The sequence below is a fragment of the Amblyomma americanum genome, chromosome 1, assembly GCF_052857255.1.
Source record: "Amblyomma americanum isolate KBUSLIRL-KWMA chromosome 1, ASM5285725v1, whole genome shotgun sequence".
NCBI lineage: Eukaryota > Metazoa > Arthropoda > Arachnida > Ixodida > Ixodidae > Amblyomma > Amblyomma americanum.
Genome location: NC_135497.1, coordinates 305,586,644 through 305,608,436, shown reverse-complemented (window position 1 = coordinate 305,608,436; position 21,793 = coordinate 305,586,644). Strand labels below are relative to the sequence as shown.

The window sequence follows — 21,793 nt, the reverse complement described above, 5'->3', positions numbered from 1 at the left end:
TCAGTGTTCGAGTGACAGCCTAGCAAAAGTCAAGTTGAATACGTTTTACTTCTGAAAAGAGAAATGCATAAGTATGCTCCAGTCGGTGCATGCAGTCTCCTTTCAGTGCACTGAGTCGCTCTGACACAATGCTTTCAGCATCTGGAATAGCTCCACTTTCACACCATTGAATGTGAACTAATGGGGCTCGGGTATGGAGCGACCGACGCGCGGCACGCAGCTAACGAGCGGTCAGTGAAATGAACATCTCATAAATGGACATTCTGTAGACAAGTTAAACAGAATGATTTCGGCTCTGGCATCTCCAACTCTAGCTGCTCTAAACAGAGGCATGGTGATTGTCAGGACAACCTTGCATATTGGCGCAAGTGAATGACGATACGAAGCATTGTGTGGTTAATAATAACATATGGCGGTGTGGCATGGCTTATCCTGTCCTCCATAGGAAAAAAAAACGGCTGAAACAGCTAATCTTCGTCAACGAAACGCGCGAGGCGTACGAAGCGCCCAAGAGGAGTGGTCACGTCAGACACTCACTATACGCACGTGCAATGGCCGCTCGAGACTCCAAAAGAAAGCGCTAATACTGCGAGAGGTCCGGAAAGGCCTACAGTTCCAGTATAGGTGCTCCCTAAGCGATCATAGGTAGAAACCCTACAGAGAAGCGACGCGCTCCTGTGTCTCCGGTAAGTCCCGTTCTGCAAACTGTCGTGGGTAGGGCTGAACTTCTACAGAAGTGGTCTCAAACGCTCGGACCTCAAGCGACATGCGGGCCACGCAGCTTTATCGTCCGGCTTGGTGGCCCCAATGATTTCAACCTTTGGTCCGGATGCGCTGGGCCATTAGTATCTTAGTTTCTTATCCATTCGTTTCCATCTCATGATCGGTGTTCACGGTTTCCCACCAGCCGGTCTATAGCTCACCCTGTTTTACTTTGTAAGTACGCTGATAGCGATACTTTGTGCGGAAATCTTGGATTAGCAATCGCCTTACCTGCACTATTCAAGCAGTCATATATGACATGAGAGGTGCGATTTCCTCTCCCCTTTCTTATCTTTTCTCTTTTGGCTACTGGCCCGTGTAAAGCTAAGTTTCAGACCCCTCTGCTGCAATGACTGCACTTCTTTAAAATTGTATCCCTAGATGGGCATCCGTAATGTCCCTTCCGGGAAACCATTTCTGGAAAATTAAACAACTAGCTATAACAGGGACCCTTAGCACTTAGCACCTCTCTGAAGCAGAGTTCACTCTGGAGAGTCGGGGACGTTTAGGCATGCCGGTTTTAATAGATTCGTTTTGTTCGCGCAGCCTCAAACAAGTGGCGAGCGGCTGAACAGAATCGAGTACCATTGGCCCTACAACCTCTTTCTCTTATTACCAGGAATTACCGGGACAGCCCCCAGCCAGTACCGATAAGCCTAGAGGCCGATTACGTTCTCTTCTGCAGCAGCTCGGTCATTCAACTACTTCCTTACGCCACAGATGATGTCAACGCGCTATTTTTGAGTGTTCAAAGTCATGTGCCACCTGGTGGCAGTCAAGAGAACTAGAAGCTCGTGTCCCAATTTCCTGGTAAAGTTTGCTTAAGGGCATGCATGATGAGAGTCTGCAGTTTAGATATAAACGCAATTTCTTTCTTCCCACAGATTAAAAAATTCAGCGATCATATTAAGGGGCCAGGAGCGCCGTTTTTGAGCATCGGGATCTGTGCGATCGATGCCTGCAGTGATCAAGAAATTCAATCGCTGATAAAGGCTGGTAAGTTATTGCATACCTAAGCTTGCTTCGTCCAAGCCAGCTGTACGTAGAACTTTAGTCAGTGTTAAATCTGTGCGCATGCGTCAACAACCTTTAACATAAAGGCGATTGCGACGACCACATGGAAATAGATATGCATGCATATGTTATGTGGTTGTTAAGATATCATTGTTTTGAACTAACGCATTCGTTTGAAATATTTTGGGGTGGTTTTTACTCCTCTTCATTAATGTGCCTTTTTTGGAAACACGCATTTTCCTCTTCAACCGTATCATTATGCCAACGTTAAAAGTTCTGAAATCACCTCATGCGAGAATGTACCCGGTACTAAATCATTGTACTTTGGCCCACTGGGCCTAATTTTTTTTCTTCTTGCATACTAAAGTAATTATTACTAGAGTCATCATTCACAAGCGATTTTAGTGTATAGATCAAGTTCTTTCACGAAATCGCATAGGAATCAAAAGGGTAAAGTTTTGTGGAAAACACTTTTATAGTGACGAGAGCCGAAAACATGATATGTACTAACGTAAATACTTAACCGAACTTTGCAAATTATTATGATCAGCATTTTTGGGGTTATGTGTTGTACTGCGAAACTGCAGTGAGCAATTGCTCAAGGGTTTCACAGGCAGTGGTAGCAGTATCCCTAGTAGCCACCTGGATAAAAATAACGAGTGCCCATGTCTTTGTAAGCGCTCACCGTACACATGGTCATGTACAGCATACACAGCATACATGTCCGCGTAGGTACGATCATAGGTTATCTATGTTATGTAGGTAATATTGCGACAAGAGAAAGAAATAGTAAGGGAAAAAAGATTAAAACACCTTCGATAGAATACATGCACGGGTTTCTGTGAGAGCTCCCTCACGAAAAAGAAGGGTGGAATAAAGGCGCAGTAGCCCGTCATCAACAGCAGCATCCGTGCAGCAGTTGAACCCTGCGTATCACGGGGTTAGTTTAGTTGGTTTAATTTATTTTCCTATTTTCGCTGTGATTTAGATAGTTTCAATTGTCTTTCTGTTTAGTTCCGTTTTGATTGGCGCCTGTGTTTGTTCACTGCGCTGTTTATTTTTGGCCGTGAATTCGACAATTATGCGGGATGAGAATGCAAATGGCACGGTGGAAATACGTTTTCTTGGAAGGAAAAATCAAGGTGGCGACATTATTTACCGCCAAATTGCCTGTTTATGGCATTTGCGGAGTAAACATTTCAGATTTTAGCTGTTCATAGAAATGCAACATTTTTGTTCAGTTAGTGACAACAATATTTGGTTAATTTCGGCATCCACTGTCTCTCTCGCTTCTTTTTCCAGTTCTTCCGCCCGTTGTAGATATCGCTGTCTCGAACTGCGTCACCGCAATCCCTCCTGGATGGACGAAGGCGCAGCTCATGATCGCGTGAGTTCGTAGCACACAGCTTGGCAAATCTTGAGCGAAGCACTGAAATGAAATTCATGGAACTGGAACTGGACCATTTATTACGCTACTTTTATTTCGGTGTTCCTTTGCAGCGCATTTTTGGCGACTCTAGCACTCACTATCATACTCGGAAGTTATGTGGATGTGAAGCGTTCACGAGGGAATGACAAATCTTGTAATACCGGTAAGTCGATGCGCAGCGCGCCTTTTTAAAAACCACGTAGCATCTCAACCATGCGTTTGCAATAAATGCGTGCGAAAATTTAATCACATTCAACCACTTATTTTTTCCACTCAAAAAACCGTTAACGCAGTCTCCGCGGTGAATGGCATGGCGCAAGTTTTAACCGCGCAAATAGGCCTTTGCGCGAAAATTCGTAACACGTCTTTATTGAGAAGACTTCTTCACGGGACACCTTTTACGGCGCATGGTGAATCCAACTCGGGGCATTTAACAAATCCCGACCGAGTGAAGTTAATCGGAAAGCAACGAAAGGCAGTAAAAGCGTACAGGGTATCTCTCCGGCGCCATTGTGTATATAGGCACGGTGTTGGAAACACTCATGTGCCCCGTCTATACATATGCGTGGACGTGAACACAAAATTTCAACGACCTTTACCTGCGCGGAAACATACGAAAAGCCAACGAATGACAAGTGGATAACTGCAAGGATTCTAGTACGCAAAAAAAAAAAAAACGCTATCACTTTTCTGTCGAACTTAACAAAAATTGTCATTTTTTTCACATAGTTTATTTCAGTAAAAACCTCTTGCAACTTCACTTACGGTCAGCTCGAGCGCTCACACCGTAATGGCGCTGTAAGTGGAAGTATATATTTTGACATTCCGCTGCAAAGTTTTAGGACTTACGGGCATTTAGTGGAAGGGGTTCGCTTCAGCCGGAACATGGGTCTTTTGGGCAAGATTTTTTCATCGCAAACCCCCTGTTCTTTATACACATACATGAAAATGAGAGAGAGACTCTGTGAAGACGTGCAATCTCTTAATTTAACAAAGTTTCGCAGAAAGTGCAGCAACTATCAGACAGCCTTTTCGAACTTACGTAAGCAAGTACATGCCTTCGCTGAGGGCGTTTGCACCGACGCGTGCTGACGGCGCTGCAAACTCCTTTTATCCGGCATGCGAATCGTAGAATCACATGCAAATTGCACTTGCTTTTGTAATCGTTAGCTTGCAATTGGTGCTACACGATCAACGACAGCGTTGCCATAAACTGGCGCTAATTTCGTACGCAGAGCGAAGCGCAAGGAAGAAACCAAATATTTATCGTTAGAGACGCTTAACGGGAGATAACCTTTATCCGCAATGAATGCCGAACATCCTCACGGGATAACCGCGGAGAGACTCCTTAAAACGTCGCAGCCTTTTCGCCGCGAGAGCCGCATCTGCAATGTCCACGAAAAGACGCGGGCGCCTCCCCGTAGAGTTCTAATAACCACCATTTGGAAGACCATGACCTCCGAGATTACCTGCAAAGCGCACGCGCGTAGTTAATCTCGGAGATAATCCATAGCAGCGCGACAGACGGGACAGAGAAGAGAGGACACAACAGTTAGTTGTGAGTCAGCGCTCGGTGTTGTGTCCTCTCTTCTCTGTCCCGTCTGTCGCGCTGTTATGGATTATCGTGAGCACCAACTCGCCCAACAAATGGTATGGTCGTTAATCTCGGAGGCCATGGGAAAACGCAGCACGGCCGCCTGGATCGAGCCCGCGGCGTGCTCCGCTTCCTACCTAGGTGGTCGCGAGGCGCAGCTTCCTACAGCACCGAAATCTCCAGCCACCGCGCGGCGGCGCAAGTATGCGGTTTATGCGCTCCCTCAATTCGTCGCGTGCCTCAAATGTGTGCGCTTGTGCCAACTCTGGCTTCCTCGTTTCTTATAGGCCTCGCCTAGTGCGCGTGACCCCACCGGTGGAGAAACATGAAAGAAAAAAAAGCTCGCCCCTAGACGCCCAGAACTAAGTAGACGTGACGTAGACGCTAGGTCACCATTGTTGCCATGTGTGGACCTACTACTGATGACACGAAACGAATGTATAAAGGTTTGTTTAGCGGCCCTACCTCGTGTGTATAGATGACAATGAAACACGTTAAAGCACGCATGGGTTCTGATAGTGGGGTAATGTAGGCCTACCACTGATTAGTTCGGAATTTTTTTAAACATTTTTTTTCTCCCTTCCTTTTCCAGGTGGCCTGCTATCATTTCTGGTGGTATTTTCTGTGGTTTCAAACACCAGGATGATTCTGCAACCTGCGGCAGACGACAGCACTGACTCGTACAGCCTGAGGTTTCTGCACGGTGTACGGTACTTGAGCCTCACCTGGATAGTCATCGGAAGGTGCTACGTCTCGACCTCGGTTGTATGGTGTACGTATTGCGCCGTCGCTTTCTGCAAAAAAAAAACAGAGAACAGCCCACTCCTCACGCTGGACGCGGAAGAAGCGACCCAAAAGCGAGAGCTGCCGGACCCATAACACTCTACAGCTAAGGGGGCGATTAGTCCACGTAGTTGCTATGTGATGCACGCCCAGATATGGCGACCAGAAAGACGGCGATTTTTAGCGTTCTGCGCCCATCCAAGTGGTCCCAATCATCGGGAGCTCTTTGGCATGGCGTGTAGCGAGCGCTATCATTGGCCACTTGTTGACTCCTTGATCAATGAGCTGGCACGTTTCCTGGCCAACGTAATCGTATGGCGTATTAAGGCGGCTATACGAATTGTGCCAGGGGGCACGGTGCGCGTTGTGCAATGAACAAAAGACGCTTATTTATAGTCCCGTCTTTCCTCTATACGCGAACCGCTTTCTGCCGCACTTCCTTCTCCTTCTCTTCTCTTTTTTTCTTAGTCCGTTTGAAACGTTAGTACCTGAAAGTTTGGCTCGATGCCCCGTAAATTGCGCTGCACCAAGAGATGCATAGCCGCGGTGCATAGTGAGTGCCTGTAGGACTTCCAAAGCGGAAACTAAAAAAAAAAGTTCGCTCTGCAGAATGGAGTACATCAGGCGTGTGCCGCAAGCGAAAAAATAATTTGCTTTTTCTCTTCGATGAAGTTTGTTGGCTTTCTACTTATAACATGATAGTTATTTAAATGTTCCTGAGGCTGGCTTTAGTTTGAAAACGACTCAACCAGGTGCCGAATGAATGAAAGATTAATTTCATTCTTTTTCTTCTCACTCTTACGGGAGCCGTTTATTGGTAAGCAGTTATCCCTATCAGTGAAAAGCAGTTAAGAGGAATTTCGTGTTGATATCTGGCAGTTTGCATCTCTTATTTACTTATCGATTCATTTATTTACACTGCAGCCCCTATGTGGGGCAATTGTACCAGTGGGGCACACAAACCAATGAACTTATTGCAGATACAACAAATATATAAAAACAATTGACGTCAAATACGGAACAGAACAAGAAATTTATATAAAATGAAAACGCATGATATATCAAAGTTGCTGTAACATGAAAGAAATGAAAGCTATGCACTGTAGAGACAACAAAATGCATAAAATTATGTGGCATTAATTTCTGCCAGGAATGAGTTTAATGGGAGAGATCTTATTATTTTATTGTTCAATTGAGCGCGAAAAAATGGCTGGGCTTGAACCAAGGCTTACGAGCGAAATCTGTTAAGCTTGGTTTCCACTGTCTCAAATCAAATGTCAAGGTCAAAAATCAATGTCAGGTACCCAATGGTCGTAGTTATATGATGACGTGGAAATACTACTATAGCTTAGGACATATTACCATGCAGTGAAGTTCGGTTTGACCTTGTGAGGCATTGAAGGTCATTGTCTCATCCACATCGAAATCGGAAGTTGTGCCGCGAGAAGTAGATCTTTCGCTCTAAAAGAGCCTGTATTTTAGATTACCGGCACGGGCGAAGTATGCCCTAACGGCTAGTTTATAACCACTCCTGCTTATCGCGTAATGTATTGACAGGCGCTGTTTCGACGGCAGGAAATCGATGAGCGGCAGAATACTGGAGACCTGTAGGATGGCTCGCGCCTCCGGAAAAAGTCGCCTCTCGTCACGACATCAGGTCCTTCAGGGGGCCCATATCTCAGTCACGCGGAACCTGGACTCCAGTCGGCGAACATCGATGGCCCTTTCGAGGGGGACGCATCGACGAAGAAGGGCCAGCCACGACAAGGGCGCGCAGCACGAGCGGACAGTACACTCACAGCGCAGTAGCTTCCCTGCATTTGAAAATGTGCCCCGTGCCCTCGGAACCTATGCCAGCCTTTCTCGAGCGGCATTTCCCCTCGCCATCAATGCGTGCACCGCGCCAGCTTTTCCTTAACGTTGCCTCCTTCTTTTAAAGGGACACTGAGGAGAACCCTATCAAAATTTTTTTGTTAGCAATATCTGATAGTTCAGTATTTCATGGCTTTGTTGACGCTTGTCCAGGAGCGAAAGATGCATTTATTTCAAAGAAATTTGGATTCGAAGTTGAAAATTTTTTTCCCGCCGCTGTGATTCAAACTCGAGAACTCTTATGACGACACGGAGAACTCTTATGACGACACAGAACGGAGTGACGTGAAACGTGACGTAAACGGAGACTCCGTGATTTCTGGCGGCTAGCGGTGCGGTCTAGCACATGCCGAAATGAAAGCTACCGCCGCCGCACGTTGAAGGCATCTATCGGGGGTCGCCACCGTCGCTTCGTTTACGTTTGCACCGACGTCTTGCCAGCGTTACGATGGATCCCGTTCCCGAACCCGACGACGTAGTTCTCGCAAAAACTCTGGCCTGCATTTCAGCGACCTCAGCCCCACAGAGCGTGCGATGCTTTTGAGGGAGCACGGTTAGGTTAGGTGCCGGCGGGTTGTTTCCCCCTTCCTCATAGAGCAGCCGTTGCAAACTAAATATCATAACCGCAGTGCGGGGAGTCGCGAGGGGTGCGTTGCGCCCATCGGAGGCTGGCCGGGGCTTTGGGCCCAACGGATTGTGATTCCTTGAACGGAGCGGTTGCACGGCGCAGCAGGCAGCGTCGAGGTCTCCCACGGTTGCATGGGCCAAGTTATTTATTTATTTTTTTGCCACAAAAAACAAATGGGTGCTCGAGGGCGGTCGCCTTTAAAGTCGGCGGCTTGAAACCAAAGCCGGCGCACGACGCTTCAACGGCTTCCGCTTGATCCAACGAGTCCACTGGATCTGGCTCTCTCGCCAACTTGGATGTACCTTGAGATGTGTACTGTGAATGGACTAATTTAACCGAGAGCTCGAAAAGAACAGTTCCGCTCAACTGCCGAAGCTGTTGAATGACGACAGAACGCGCCCCTCGCCGCGGAGCCGAATCGGTCTGGCCGGGCCGGCGGTGGCTGGCGCACTCTGCGCGAAATAGAGACATGCTCCAAGTATTCGCCAGTGCGGTCAGAGTGCGCCGCAGCCGCCGAACGCGTCGGCGGTTAAGCGCAGTTGGAGTATAGAGGGTCTCGCTTTGACCGACGTGACTTCGCCGTGCAGGGCGCGCGCGCGCGCCTCGCCGCAGCATAAACGTTGCCTTAACAGAGCCTGCGCTTAACCGCTAACCAACTTATTCAGCGGCGGCATCCATGGGAGCCACTGAAGCCCCCCGCCCACTCACTAAATAAAAGAAAAGAAGTCCGGTGCCGAGGTTCGGAATCGAACCAGAGCCTTCGGCGTTTGAACCCGCCGCGGTGGCTCAGTGGTTAGGGCGCTCGACTACTGAGCCGGAGTTCCCGGGTTCGAACCCGACCGCGGCGGCTGCGTTTTTATGGAGGAAAAACGCTAAGGCGCCCGTGTGCTGTGCGATGTCAGTGCACGTTAAAGATCCCCAGGTGGTCAAAATTATTCTGGAGCCCTCCACTACGGCACCTATTTCTTCCTTTCCTCTTTCACTCCCTCCCTTATCCCTTCCCATACGGCGCGGTTCAGGTGTCCAACGATATATGAGACAGATACTGCGCCATTTCCTTTCCCCCAAAAAACCAATTATTATTATTATTATTCGGCGTTTGAGGCGGGAACGCTACCGCTCCGCTACGACGGCTCAAGTTACAGCCGTCAATATAGGCGCATCTAGTGAATGCACTCTTCTGATGCAGAAATCTCCGCGCTTTCGCTAGGTATATCCTGGCCTAACAGAGCTAGGCCATCAGAAATTTTTCTGAACTGCCTTGTACCTTGTCTCCCGTCCCTAATAAACGATTTCCGTTAAGTAGTTTGAAGTTGACTGGCACAGCCGGGAATGTTTCGCCGGGCAAGCGTGCGAATACACAAGTGCTGCCTTGTACTATCACCGACCATCGTGCCATCATAGCTTTTCATCGACCGTGACGATCATCTGACAAGCCTTAACAGGCTCCTTGAACTAGCCCTTGAAGCGGCACTTGGAGTTCCTCTGCTGTTCGGCACTTGTAAATCGAAGCGCGTCAAAAACAAAACCACGGGGCACGCAAAGCTCATAGACGCGAAGCGCCATAACAAATCGAAACTCTCCTGGCCCCCTGTGGCGCCGCCAAGCATCCGTTTTCTTTGCTACCAACATTCAGGTTGTCTTTTGCCTGCCTTCCTTGTGTGATAAAAGTGCACTATTGGTTTTAAAACAAAACTTACTTCAATATTGATCTGCGCAACCTACCTTTGTCGGCCTCAGAGATTCGCGAAACCAAGTAGGATGGAAAATTCCTACAAGGTGGCGTCTCTTGTCCTATGGCGTCACCACGCTTGAACTTGCGAGATTCGCCTGTGGTGGCATAACTGTATTTTGGTTCTTGCTATTTTCTACCTTACAAAAGCTTTGTTTTCAGTAAGAGCGGCGTTTTTGTGATCAGGAGCTGGTATTCTATCGATACAAGCCAACTTCAATTTCTCCTCAGTGTCCCTTTAATGCGTTGGCATCAGAACGCCCGTTATCGCGAAGAAGTGTCCGGCGTTGGCGTGTGAAGCCTCGGTTAGCAGGAAGAAAAGTGGAGAGAGGAAAATCCCCCTCAACAATTACAGGGTAGAGGAGGGACGGAGACCGATAGTTGGGAAAGTGTAAAGAGGGTGGGAGGCTACGAGTGGCTAGAGGGACACCGTGGTCGCCAGTCAGAGTCGAAGGGTGTGGAGATGGGGGCACGGTGCGTCATACTGTGATTGATGGACTGGACCACACCATCCCGCTCTCACAGTATAAACCTGTCAGCGGCAGCGGCTGCTTCGTCAAGGGGGAGAGCACTAATGCTAACGTATAATCCGCTGCATGAATCGCATTGATGGTCAAGGAGTTTTTAGTGAGAAGGCACTATTCCAGACCCACGAAACCTGAGCAAAAATCTTCTCTTGTGCTCCGAACGAACCCGAGTTAGTCGGGTAAATTCGGAGGCGCGTCACGCCACCTGTAGCCAATGGGAGGCAGGTGGCAGTAAATTAATATAACGACTGTTCATGAGACGTACCGGTGGCTGTGACAGAAACAGCCACCTGCCATTGCGGTGGCGCATTGCTTAACCGAAGCGCCACTGCGCTGGTAGCGGTACGAGGACTTGCCTTGATCTAAAGGATGACCAATTCTGCATATATGGGCATTAACCCACTAAAGCTCTTAAGGCGGACCTTAAGTGTCCCCTGCTTTCGTACATGTACTCGGTTTAGCTACGTTAAACCCCTACCATTTTTTTTGTTCCCATTGCTTCCAACACCATAGGTTAAAACTTCAATTCCTTTACAAACAAAGTAACTGATTAATACCACCTGCCACATGCGCCCGTAAGACCGAGGAGGATGCGAAGGAAACAGACGAATCTCTATGCTTCGGTTCTTTGGCTCTGTTTACCTGCAGCTCAAAATGCAGGACCGAAATAGAACCTAAGGAAACCAATTGAGCTCTATTTTCCTTCCATGCTTGCAGCTCGCATGGTGAACACAATAATATATGCCGAAAGCTGGGAAAACATACTCGCAGGACTGGGCTACGCTGCCTTGGACACGTTCTTCTTTCTGAGGTGCGTACCAATATGGATGTCTTTACAAGGCATGATAGTACCATCACCGTGAGCAGGCGGAAACTGCAGCATCCACGTGGCTCCAAAATTACGAACCGAAATAATTGGGCACTCAGCAAAACTGCGTTGGTCTAATGCTGTTTCATTGCGGCAAGCTCTCGAACATAACATGCTTTTGCGCTATACAGTTGTGAAAATTATTTACGTTTCTCACCGTTTACAGTGGTGAACCCGCATAGAATCACGACGCCGTGAGAACGGCAATGAAAGCACGTGATTCTTTTGGTTTGATCGAGCATGAAAAGCCCTATAAATCGCATTCACAATGTTTCGCTGAACACCGACGTACCCATCGGCCCACCAAGAAAAAGACGTGCCGAGGAGATTTCCAAGATGAGCGTTCCATTGTGCGAAGCGAATTGGCGTACCTCCAAGGAAAGGCATCCTGTAAAAAAAGCCGTGTAATGTGTACACAATAATTACTCTTCTCAGAGAGGCGAAGCGAGGCACGTGCGCTAGGCGCGTAAAGAAAATGCAGCAAGCGCTCGTTGAGGTACTGTCTGCAGCAGCTGCAAGCACGAGGAATCTGCGCTGCGCCTAAAATACGCCACTTATGACTTCCGGAGTGGACCGTTCGCTTCCTCGCTGCGAGCCTCTCTTCATCAGTGGACTTAATGGCGGCGATGAATAGCGGAACTTTTTTTTTTGTTTCCTTCGGCCGCCGCCATCCACTCCGCAGCTGCGGAAAGCGGAGAGCAAACGTAAGAGCGTTAAGGGCTGACCGGCGCACAAGCTCTCTCTGGACAATCATGGCGGCCAGCGTGATGCCGGCTAATCAAGCGCCAGGTTTAGGCCCAAAGAAGGTTAATGGGTGCGCTTTTCGCCATGTTTATTCAACAGAATGTTTTGACACATACAGCGCTAACTTCCAACAGCTTTTATTTTAGAGAAGCAAGGACAAGCGCACTCGTGAAATCATCGAAGCAGGAAAGATAGCCAGATTAGGAAGTGCTTGTGTAAGCACCATTTCTGTCAGACTTTCTAAAGAAGAAATCCCCTACCTACGCTCGCGCTGATTTTCGCATACCTTGTGACGACATGGCAATGCTGCGTGTATAAATTGTTGCACACCTTTTCCATTCAAGGACGTTTTCGTTGCAGTGGATTCCTGCTGGCTGCCGTCGTGTGCAAGCAGAAAAGGTCCAGTCTTTGTGCCGTTATCTCTTTGGTGGTAAAGAGATATATCAGGTTCGTTGTTCGTAAATATAACGATGTGAATTCCCAGTTTTGTGGGGTTAGTAGTGTTTGAACCGTATTGCAAATGTTCATAAATATGAAGTTCATTTGATGAGAAAAAGTGACCGTGTGATAGAGCAGCGGGACGCTCGGCCCTATGCTCGAAATATGTGAGAATAATCTTGTCAGCTGTGCCCTGGCTTGAAAGCACGCTGGAAACCAAGATTTCAAGCGTGCTGCTGGTAGAGCCTGTAATTTAAAATTGGGTGAAATAACTCGCATAAAAGACGAGGTTGTAAAGGAGAAGAGTTAGAAATAAAAAAAAATCTGAAAAGGAATTACGCGCCTGGGGACGTACACGTACCCACAAATGTTTTCGGCACGCAGAAACCACAAACAAGCCAATTTTTTTTTGTCAGCCTAAGCATGTAGCCACAAACTCAAGGCTTTGCTGTTAAATTGCCGACGCTATTGCGCAGTGAATTCCTCCATGTTCACAGCCGCCGCGGTGGCTGGGTGGTTATGGCGCTAGGTTGCCAGCCCGAAAGACGCGGGTTCGATCCCGGCCACGGCGGTTGAATTTCGATGGAGGCGAAATTCTAGAGGCCCGTATAGTGTGCGATATCAGTGCACGTTAAAGAACCTTAGGTGGTCGAAATTTCCGGAGCCCTTCACTACGGCGTCCCTCATAGCCTGAGTCGGTTTGGGACGTTAAGCCCCTGTAAAGCAACCAATCCTCCATGTTCGGTTGTGCAGCTAGGACATTCAACATTTTCTGGGCTTCTGTATTCACTAAATTTTTTCGGGCTTCTGTACGTCAAGTCGTGGCTGCGAACGCCTGGCGACGCAAGCTAAACAGTGGAAGTTTTGTGCGCTATCAGTAGCCTGTATCTACAGGTTGGATATTCCGGTGTTTATTTTTTGAAAATTAGGCGGACTTTTTCGGATTTTCTTTCAGGACGCTGCTTTCGATTTTTTTCAGCGAATATTATTTTCGACGAATGAAACACTGACTTTTTTCCCCGACTTAATGCTGCAATTCTGCGGTCAGAAGTCATTTAAAGTCTATCTTGGTATTTCTGCCGTCCTGAACAATTTATTAACCAGTAATTAACGTAAAAATTGTAATACTTAAAGTCCTGCTTGTAGAAAAAAATTGCGGCCCTTATTAAAAGAGTACGTAACTGAAGTTAAATTAGAAAGCCGGCACACCAAAACGGAATTGAAAGGTTACTTCTAATAGATCTAGGCTGACATGTTATCGTTGGGTTGTCACGCTGCGCATCACGTGGTCTGCGTGTTGATGGCAGCGACGGAACTGCCGCTCAACCGTCGCGTTAGCCAAAGCATACTTTTATCGTGACGCCCATTCGCGGTTTCGTGTAAATGTCGTACTTGCATTTGATTAACCTAATTAACCGACTAACTGCTATAAGCATGTGATGATGGTTATGAAACAGTGCTTAGCTTGAGGACGGCGAGGAAATGATGCCTCCCGGTCTGCAGAGACGTGTAAGCTATAGCGGAGCAATAGCTCAAATCGCCCAACTCCGCATGCTTATCCTACAATACCATCGTCGCATCACACCCCTGGCTTCCCTACTCAGTGAATTTTCAACTTTACGTGAGTGTAACTACCATTGAGCAGCCAGCTAGCTGTACCCTACAAGCCAAAAATGCAGAATTTTCTCTGTTAAAACCGAATTTTGAAAAGTGAATTCGGCGTACTTTCTCGTTTTTTTTTTTGGTTTAAACCGAAAAGTCCAATCCCTACCTATATCCATTGTTGTTTTTCCGGCTCCAACACTGAAGAAAACGACTGAGCTCACTATTGTCGCAACCTCTCTGGCCACGGGCTGCAGTTTCAGTTGCGAACATGATGTGGCAGAACCGGGCACAGCTAAGTGTGTTTGATACCATCAGATGCCCTGCAAAGTGTGTCAACAAATGCATGTTACTGATTGATAATAGTGGCGACGATGACGACAGCACGCTTATTTGCGAGGGTTACCACTGTCCTTCCCGCCTGTCTCAATGCTTCGGTTGTACAGGAAGGATGGAGCAGTGGAAGGCTTCGAATAGTTTGGACCAATTTGAGCTTCGGCAGGTGCACGAAAATATTTGCGCACCAATATTTTATCACTTCGCCACACTTTCATGGACGCTGCAGCCAGGTACAGAACTTGTGACCTTCCACTAAGCAGGAGAGCCTAAACGAAAACAGGCACTTTAATCTTGATAATCCCAATGAGGACGTGTGAATATTCATATTAAGTGCTCGAATCAATCCCTATACTTTTTATTACTGCTCGTCTTCATGTGTGGCACTAACCAGCACATTGAAGTGCACCTTAGGAAGTTCGATTTATTAGATTGATTCGGGGATCCGAAATTTTTCCGCTGGATACAGCGAGTCCCGTAATTGACACCCTATGTCATGGAGCGCTGTAAACTGAATGCAGCGACCAAATTACGTATACATGTGATTTCAAAAAGATCGGAAACAAACAGTCGTCGCAAGGCGCAGAAGGTAAATAACTTTCTGAGCGAATTCTTGCTGTGGACGCCTGACACGCGAGAAGCCGCTGTTACTGTTCCCCTGTTTTCTTTTTATCTCTACATCTTGCATTTGCCTGAAACCAAATTCCTATCGATAATATCCCGCATCACTTGGCGCGTCCCTTGTGTTTGAGAAGCGGCTTGTGTGCATCTTGTTTACTTTGAAACAAACAACTCCAACTTCTGCCGGAAAGAATTGCAAGCCACTTTCGCCAATGTTGGCAACACGCGCCTTGCAGAGCTCGCAGCTCAAGAAGGTTTTTGGAATACGTTCAGCATCCACTGGCACCACAGCTACCCTTGTGAGCGTACGAGACACACTACGGAATCTGAGTTGAAGGGAATTAAAAGCTTGGACTCCAAATTTTTCGTGCTCCTAACTGCACTGAAGCTTCCCGGTAAATTCGAAATTTACAATTAACTCTAAATTATACGGTTTCATACGCAAGTATTCGTGCACGCTGTCGCATATTTCACTAAAAGATGAATCGTTTCAGGACCACGGTGCCAGTGTTCTTCCTCATAATGTGCCTGTACCTGCTGCCTCTTGTTACTTCCGGACCGGACGCAATCGGCTACTTCACGAAGGTCCATAACGACTTCATGTGGCAGTGGCCGCTGCTGCTGCTTCAAGTGCAAAACTACGGTTTCACCATGGACGCCAGAGGCGTAAGACATGCAATTGCATCTTCCTGCGCAGGGTGCCTACGGTTTGCTTGTGAGCAAGGGTACTGACTTGAAAAGTACGCACCAGATAGGGCACTGAGACCCGCCTAGAGGGCGCTTCGTGTGCCCGCAGCGTTCGCTCTTATCCTGGAACAATGCGTGCATTGCACTGTCGATATGCGTGATGTATTTGCTATCCTTCAGTTATTTAAAGAGTGGTGCTGAGTCACCAAGGAATGGCCCTCTGCAATTTCGCCTATAGTAATTGAGGCGTCATTATTCCTAAGACTTCATCCACCACATATTTTCAGCACCAACTGTACGATCTAAGTCACTGAAAACAGCGGTGTCAATGCTGTTAATCGACAATCGGTCTTGAAGGAAGATATATATATATATATATATATATATATATATATATATATATATATATATATATATATATATATATATATATATATATATATATATATATATATACACACGACCAATCAGGGTTGTTTTTTTCTGCTGCTTTATAAGTGATTTTCATTAAGCGATAGATTAATCGAAGTATTATTATCCCAATGATCAGCACTACACATTACAAAAAAATTATAACATTCCCCTGTGCACCTTGGTTTCGGTGACTGTTAGCTCCCTTCATGTGTTTATCAAAAGAGCCCCTCATTTCCTTAACTTTGTCTGCTAATAGCTTAACGAGGGTCTCGGTTCTGGCAGTCTTGATGCCATAGGTAGCATAAGAGGGCTCTCGCACAGTTTCCACCCTCACCGTAAGATGACGTTCCACGTCACAGTCGCGGTAATACAGGACGTGCTACGTCCGCCGCTATGGACGAGGGTGGCGCTGGTGAACACTCTCACTGTTCGTTTACATCCAATAAGCATAAATACCCACGAGAGCAGCAGATTGGACAGCCGTCGCCGTAGCTCAGTTGGTTAGAGCACCGGACGCGATATTCGGAGGTCGTGGATTCGGATCCCACCGGCGGCTTGGTTGTTTTTTCTGCTGCTTTATAAGTAATGTTCTCTAAGCGATAGATTAATCGAAGTATTATTATCCCAATGAGCAGCACCACACATTAAAAAAAATTAAACATTCCCCTGTGCACCTTGGTTTCGGTGACTGTTAGCTCCCTTCATGTTAGCTCCCTATATATATATATATATATATATATATATATATATATATATATATATATATATATATATATATATATATATATATATATATATATATATATATATATATATATATATATCTAATAACGCTCTCAAGGTTATTCTACACCGAAAAAATATACCCACGAGAGCAGCACATTGGACAGCCGTCACCGTAGCTCAGTTGGGAGAGCAGCGGACGCGAAATTCCGAGGTCGTGGGTTCGGATCCCACCGGCGGCATGGTTGTTTTTTCTGCTGCTTTAAAATCAAATTCCTTTAAGCAAAAGAATTATTGAAGTATTATTCTGCCATCGTTCAGCACTACAAATAAAAAAAGAATCATTCCCCTATGCACCTTGGTTTATGTGACTTTTGGTTTCCTTCATAAGTTTGTCGAACGAGCCCCTCATTTCCCTCCCCTTGTTTGCCCTGTGTTCAAGTACAGTGCGCCAACACCTGAAAAAGGTTAAATCTGCTGTTCATCTTCCCTTTATCGCAGCCATCGTTGGCACATCTCTGGTACCTATCCCTGGACTTCCAGTTCTTTCTTCTGTGCTTGCCGATACTCATCCTGTTGAAAAAGTAAGTGGCATTCGGGTCGGTACGCTCTATTAACTCGTACTGTCTCCGGTTGCTCTGTTATGCACGCAGGAACACTGCCTTAGCTTGGTCCCTACGATATATTTGCAACGTTTGTGCGTAAGATTTACAGGATAACTGAAATTTAAACCGCGTAGCTCGCTCTGCTCTAGGGCGGTATTTGTCCCGAGGAGCCCAGGGATTGGTTTGTCCCGTCCTTTCATGTGTTTCTGTGTTTTCGGCTAAATATGTAGGGCTGCTTAATTTCAAGAAAATTATATGCATCAACAACTATCCCCGCAACGTGTTTTATTGGCTTGTAACGGCGGCCAACCCATATATTATACTCCTCTGCTTTGATAGATCATTGGCAAAAATTAGAAACCGGGGACCGTATTTTGTACCGTTTCATTTCGTTTTCGTTTCATTTGGTCTTCTGCCATTACTCGCTGCTTCCGGTGACCGACTCCGTAGGAGATGACGCCATGTTGGTTACGACAGAAAAATGCTCGTAGCGCCATTCACTGGCATAAACGCGCTCCACGTCCATGTCGCTCTAGAGGACCGGCGCCAAAGCCGACGAATGAGGAAACATGACGACGCGTTTCACATGCCTGACAAGCTCTTCGGAGCCACTTTTGTCTCTGCAGAGAAACTGACATGGCCGGACTGGATGCGGCTACGCCGCGTCCAAGACCGGCCGTGCCTATGGTTGGTCTTTAGCTTCGTCATATCATTTGTTTTAGTCACGATTGACGTCACGGCCAAAAATGTGGAAAACGAGATGAAAGGTTACAAAATACTCCACCAACACAACTCTCGCCTAGGGTGAAACAATCTTGACAGCTTTTTATAGGAATGCAAGAAACACACGAAAATGATAAATGATTGCAAATATCTTGCAGCAGAGACGTCTAGACTAGAAGTGTTTTTGCTATCAACTCGATTTACACTATTTGGGCTATAGGTTTCTTTTGTCTGTTGCGCTGATCATCCAGTATTGATCCAGATCGCCCGAGTAAATTTCACGTTTAAAATGGAAGTATTTTGCATTTAAAGCGAATTCATACCTGCAGCTGTGCTTACATCAGTGCGACAACTTGAGCATCGCCTTGCAGCACATCAATTTTCGAGTGCATCGCATTCATGTAAACAGCTATAATGCGCAAGAAAGCGCGTCGCATCCATGTGCCAGACGGGGTAGATCACCAAGACGACTTCCATGGTGAACGTAAGAAGGTTTGTAGGTGCCCCTCCTCTTCTCTGTGGTGGCTCTACAACATCCCCTCAGTCGGATATCAAAGCAGACTGCGCTCAATATAGCGGCGGCTGGACCCCTCTGCCGTGCGCATCGGGGCGAGGGGTCACCGTCACGCCAGACTTGTGCAGTACATGTAAATAGTAGCGTGTCGGCTCCGCGAGATACGCTATAGAAATGCGATGCGCTACTGTCGCATTCATGCAAACACAGCTTGTGTGTCGAGGGCGTTGTTTTGGCCGATTCATCGCGGCCCTTCCCTGCTTTCTCCAAAGCTTCTAGACTGTAACTAATCGATCGAAATCGGTTGCGCGACGTCGATACTCGCAGGTGTGAATGTCCCCTTAAAGCGGGACACGAGCCAAAAAGTAACTTTGGTAGAATTTTGAAAATGCGATGAGGTTAGTCGTGACTTTGCAGTCTGTATTTTGCCGTCTGAAGCGCAAAAACAAGTGACGACGAGCAGTTTGACCTGTACAGCCAAGATTCTTCCAGAAGCCTGAAATACGCCTACAGAATATGTACTTCAAGGAAATACCACGATTTGCAATAAATTATAAACAAGGGTATTTTTTTGACTCTAGGTAGGATAATCTATTACAAACGGTCCTGCTCACAGCGTGCCAAGGTTTGAAAGCATTACATTGGTGCAGTAATAAATTTGTTCTTCGGCTAGTTGGTGCATATGATTAAAACTTGGAAAACAGCACAAGCAAACATGCGCGCGAGGAAAGAAATACGTACAAGCGTTCACTACCAACTGATTGCTTTATACGAAGCCCTTTGATATATATATATATATATATATATATATATATATATATATATATATATATATATATATATATATATATATATATATATATATATATATATATATATATATATATATGGGTTGCGAGAACATGACGTGCTTGATTGCTTAAAAAGTATATAGTAAAGTATACGCTTCGTTAACGGACGCATTTATATTTCACTCCCTCCAATCGATACGTCGAGTCAATTAAAATGTTTCCGTTAAAGAAGCGTATACTTCGCTATATAATATAACGAAGGAGCATAAGCTATTCTTTTTATTTCCGGTATTGATCAATGGAACATTAATAGCGTAATTATTTTATCGCTGAAAGATAAATGATTAGAAAGCAGTAGAAAGAACAACCGTATGCCGCCTGTGGGAGATCCGATGTATATGTATGTGGGAGGTAAGATGGCGCAAAAGATACATGAACGACACACATACGAAGTCGTGCGGATTTTATGATATGTATATGCATATGTGTAGTTAATGTATCTTTTGCGCCATCTTTCCTATTATATTTGAAAGAGCTTCGAATAAGGTGGTAAGGTGTTAGTCAGCGCTTGTCCGTGTTTCTTTCCTCCCGTCCATGTTACTTTGCGCTATTTTCCACCTTTTTACAGTACAGTAGTCTTCACGGTCACTTTGTGCATTAATGAATGTTTTTTCTTGCATACGAATAATTTAGTTACCTTTGATTAATTCACTTTGTAACTGCTGGAGATGCATTAGACTCATTAGTCGGACACATTTAGCGCAGAGGAGAGATAGGTTTCAGAAAAGCTAGGCAGCTAGCTTTCGAGCGTCTTTTTTCGAACACTGAACTGTGCTCCTGAAATAGCCTCTTTAAATTTGTGCCATGCGTTGCGAGAGTACCAAGAGACGCTTATTCAATTGTGATGTCCGTTCTTGTTCTTCTAGACGTCCTTAAGGAGCTTTGAATAAAGCTACCATTACCGAAATTAAGCAATTGGAGATTTCTTGTAAGGCTTTATAGTTTTGTTAGACTTTTCACACACCTCCAAATGTTTAAGATTAGTCACTATAAAGAAAGGCCGCCACCGTCTGGAAAACGTTGAAGTAACGAGCGTTAGCTGTTTGGTTTACTAGACGAAGAAAGCGAAGAAGAACGCGCCACTCGTCTGGAGAAATGGAATGTAATAAATACCATTTGAAACGGGGTGAATGGCCACCATGCTGGCTATGCGTGCACTCACGCCGCCTAGCGGAACGATCGCCGCCTAGCGCCATCTATCAGAGAAATTACGATGCACGTCTACCTGTTGTCGAGTTGCTCCCCCTCAAGATACGTCGCAAACGAAATTTGCTTCGTTTGGGGGTTCAAGGTTGGCCTAGAATTCGGCTTGCGGTGCGATATGGCAGCGTTTCAATTAGTAATTGTATGCATACAATGTTTACCTATTCAATTGTGGTTTTATTTCTATGCCACAACCCATAGGGTTTTATTTGCCTATCAAATTCGGTATACAACTGTCCCTGGATGGGTGCCCATTGTTGTCGGAGTATATATAGCGGAACGAATGTATACATGTATAGCGGTCCCGTAACGGGACAGTTTTCCTACCCGTTTGAGGATATTTTTTGGTGACGGGGAGGGGAGGGATGAGAGGGCACAACCAATTTTAATAGCCGCCATCTTGGATTAGAGAAACCGAAACTATGCCGCCATTTCATCCCGTGACGTTATACTCAGTTCCACCTTTATCCACCATATTGAACCGTGACGTCATCATTAGCACTTGACATTTGTTTCTATAATGCTATTGTAGATGGCGCTACAAGTATCAATGCGAGGTGCGCTGTTTTCTAGTTGCAGCCACAGATGGCGCTTTGATCTAAGGGTGGTGGCAAACCTCACAAAATCTCGAAAATTGATGAGTATTTGCTGCCACAGATGGCGCTGTGATCAAGGGTGTAGCAGACCCCACGAAATCTCGAAACGTGACGAGTAAGAGCTAACGCTGTTCAAATGCCCCCAAAAGCATTCGTTGACAGCCAACGGTAGGATTTCTGTTCAGTTTTCGCAGAACGCAGAACTTTTCTTGAAGTTTTTTGTTCAAGTTGGGGAAACAGTTAGTGGGATAACAATTCAGTCTATTCAATCGCAAAATTTATTAAAAAAAACCACACTATTTCCTAAACACGACAGTGTTTAAAATGTGTTTAAAACGTATAGCTAGGAACTGCTTAATGCTTCCTTCTAGGCTTAAAAAATTCAGTAATTCTCTCGAGCGCACTTATGATGGCAGAAGATATAACGAGCACTCGCCTATTACGAACGAGGGCGGTACTACACTCAAAATAAGTATTACAGTAATGGCACTGCTTCTCGATGCAATGAACTGCTGCGGCCACACCAC

General features: G+C 46.0%; 1 protein-coding gene across 1 annotated transcript in view; it reads left to right on the top strand.

Annotated features, from left to right (window-relative positions):
* LOC144098413 (nose resistant to fluoxetine protein 6-like) overlaps nt 1–21,793 on the top strand; it is a 52,918-nt gene that overhangs the window by 6,030 nt on the left and 25,095 nt on the right. Inside the window, exons 3-10 of the mRNA XM_077631025.1 lie at nt 1,647–1,758; nt 3,079–3,163; nt 3,277–3,368; nt 5,392–5,571; nt 11,059–11,152; nt 12,314–12,400; nt 15,445–15,616; nt 17,276–17,358. Coding sequence (XP_077487151.1) covers nt 1,647–1,758; nt 3,079–3,163; nt 3,277–3,368; nt 5,392–5,571; nt 11,059–11,152; nt 12,314–12,400; nt 15,445–15,616; nt 17,276–17,358 — 905 coding nt within the window. The remainder of the gene's footprint in view (nt 1–1,646; nt 1,759–3,078; nt 3,164–3,276; nt 3,369–5,391; nt 5,572–11,058; nt 11,153–12,313; nt 12,401–15,444; nt 15,617–17,275; nt 17,359–21,793) is intronic.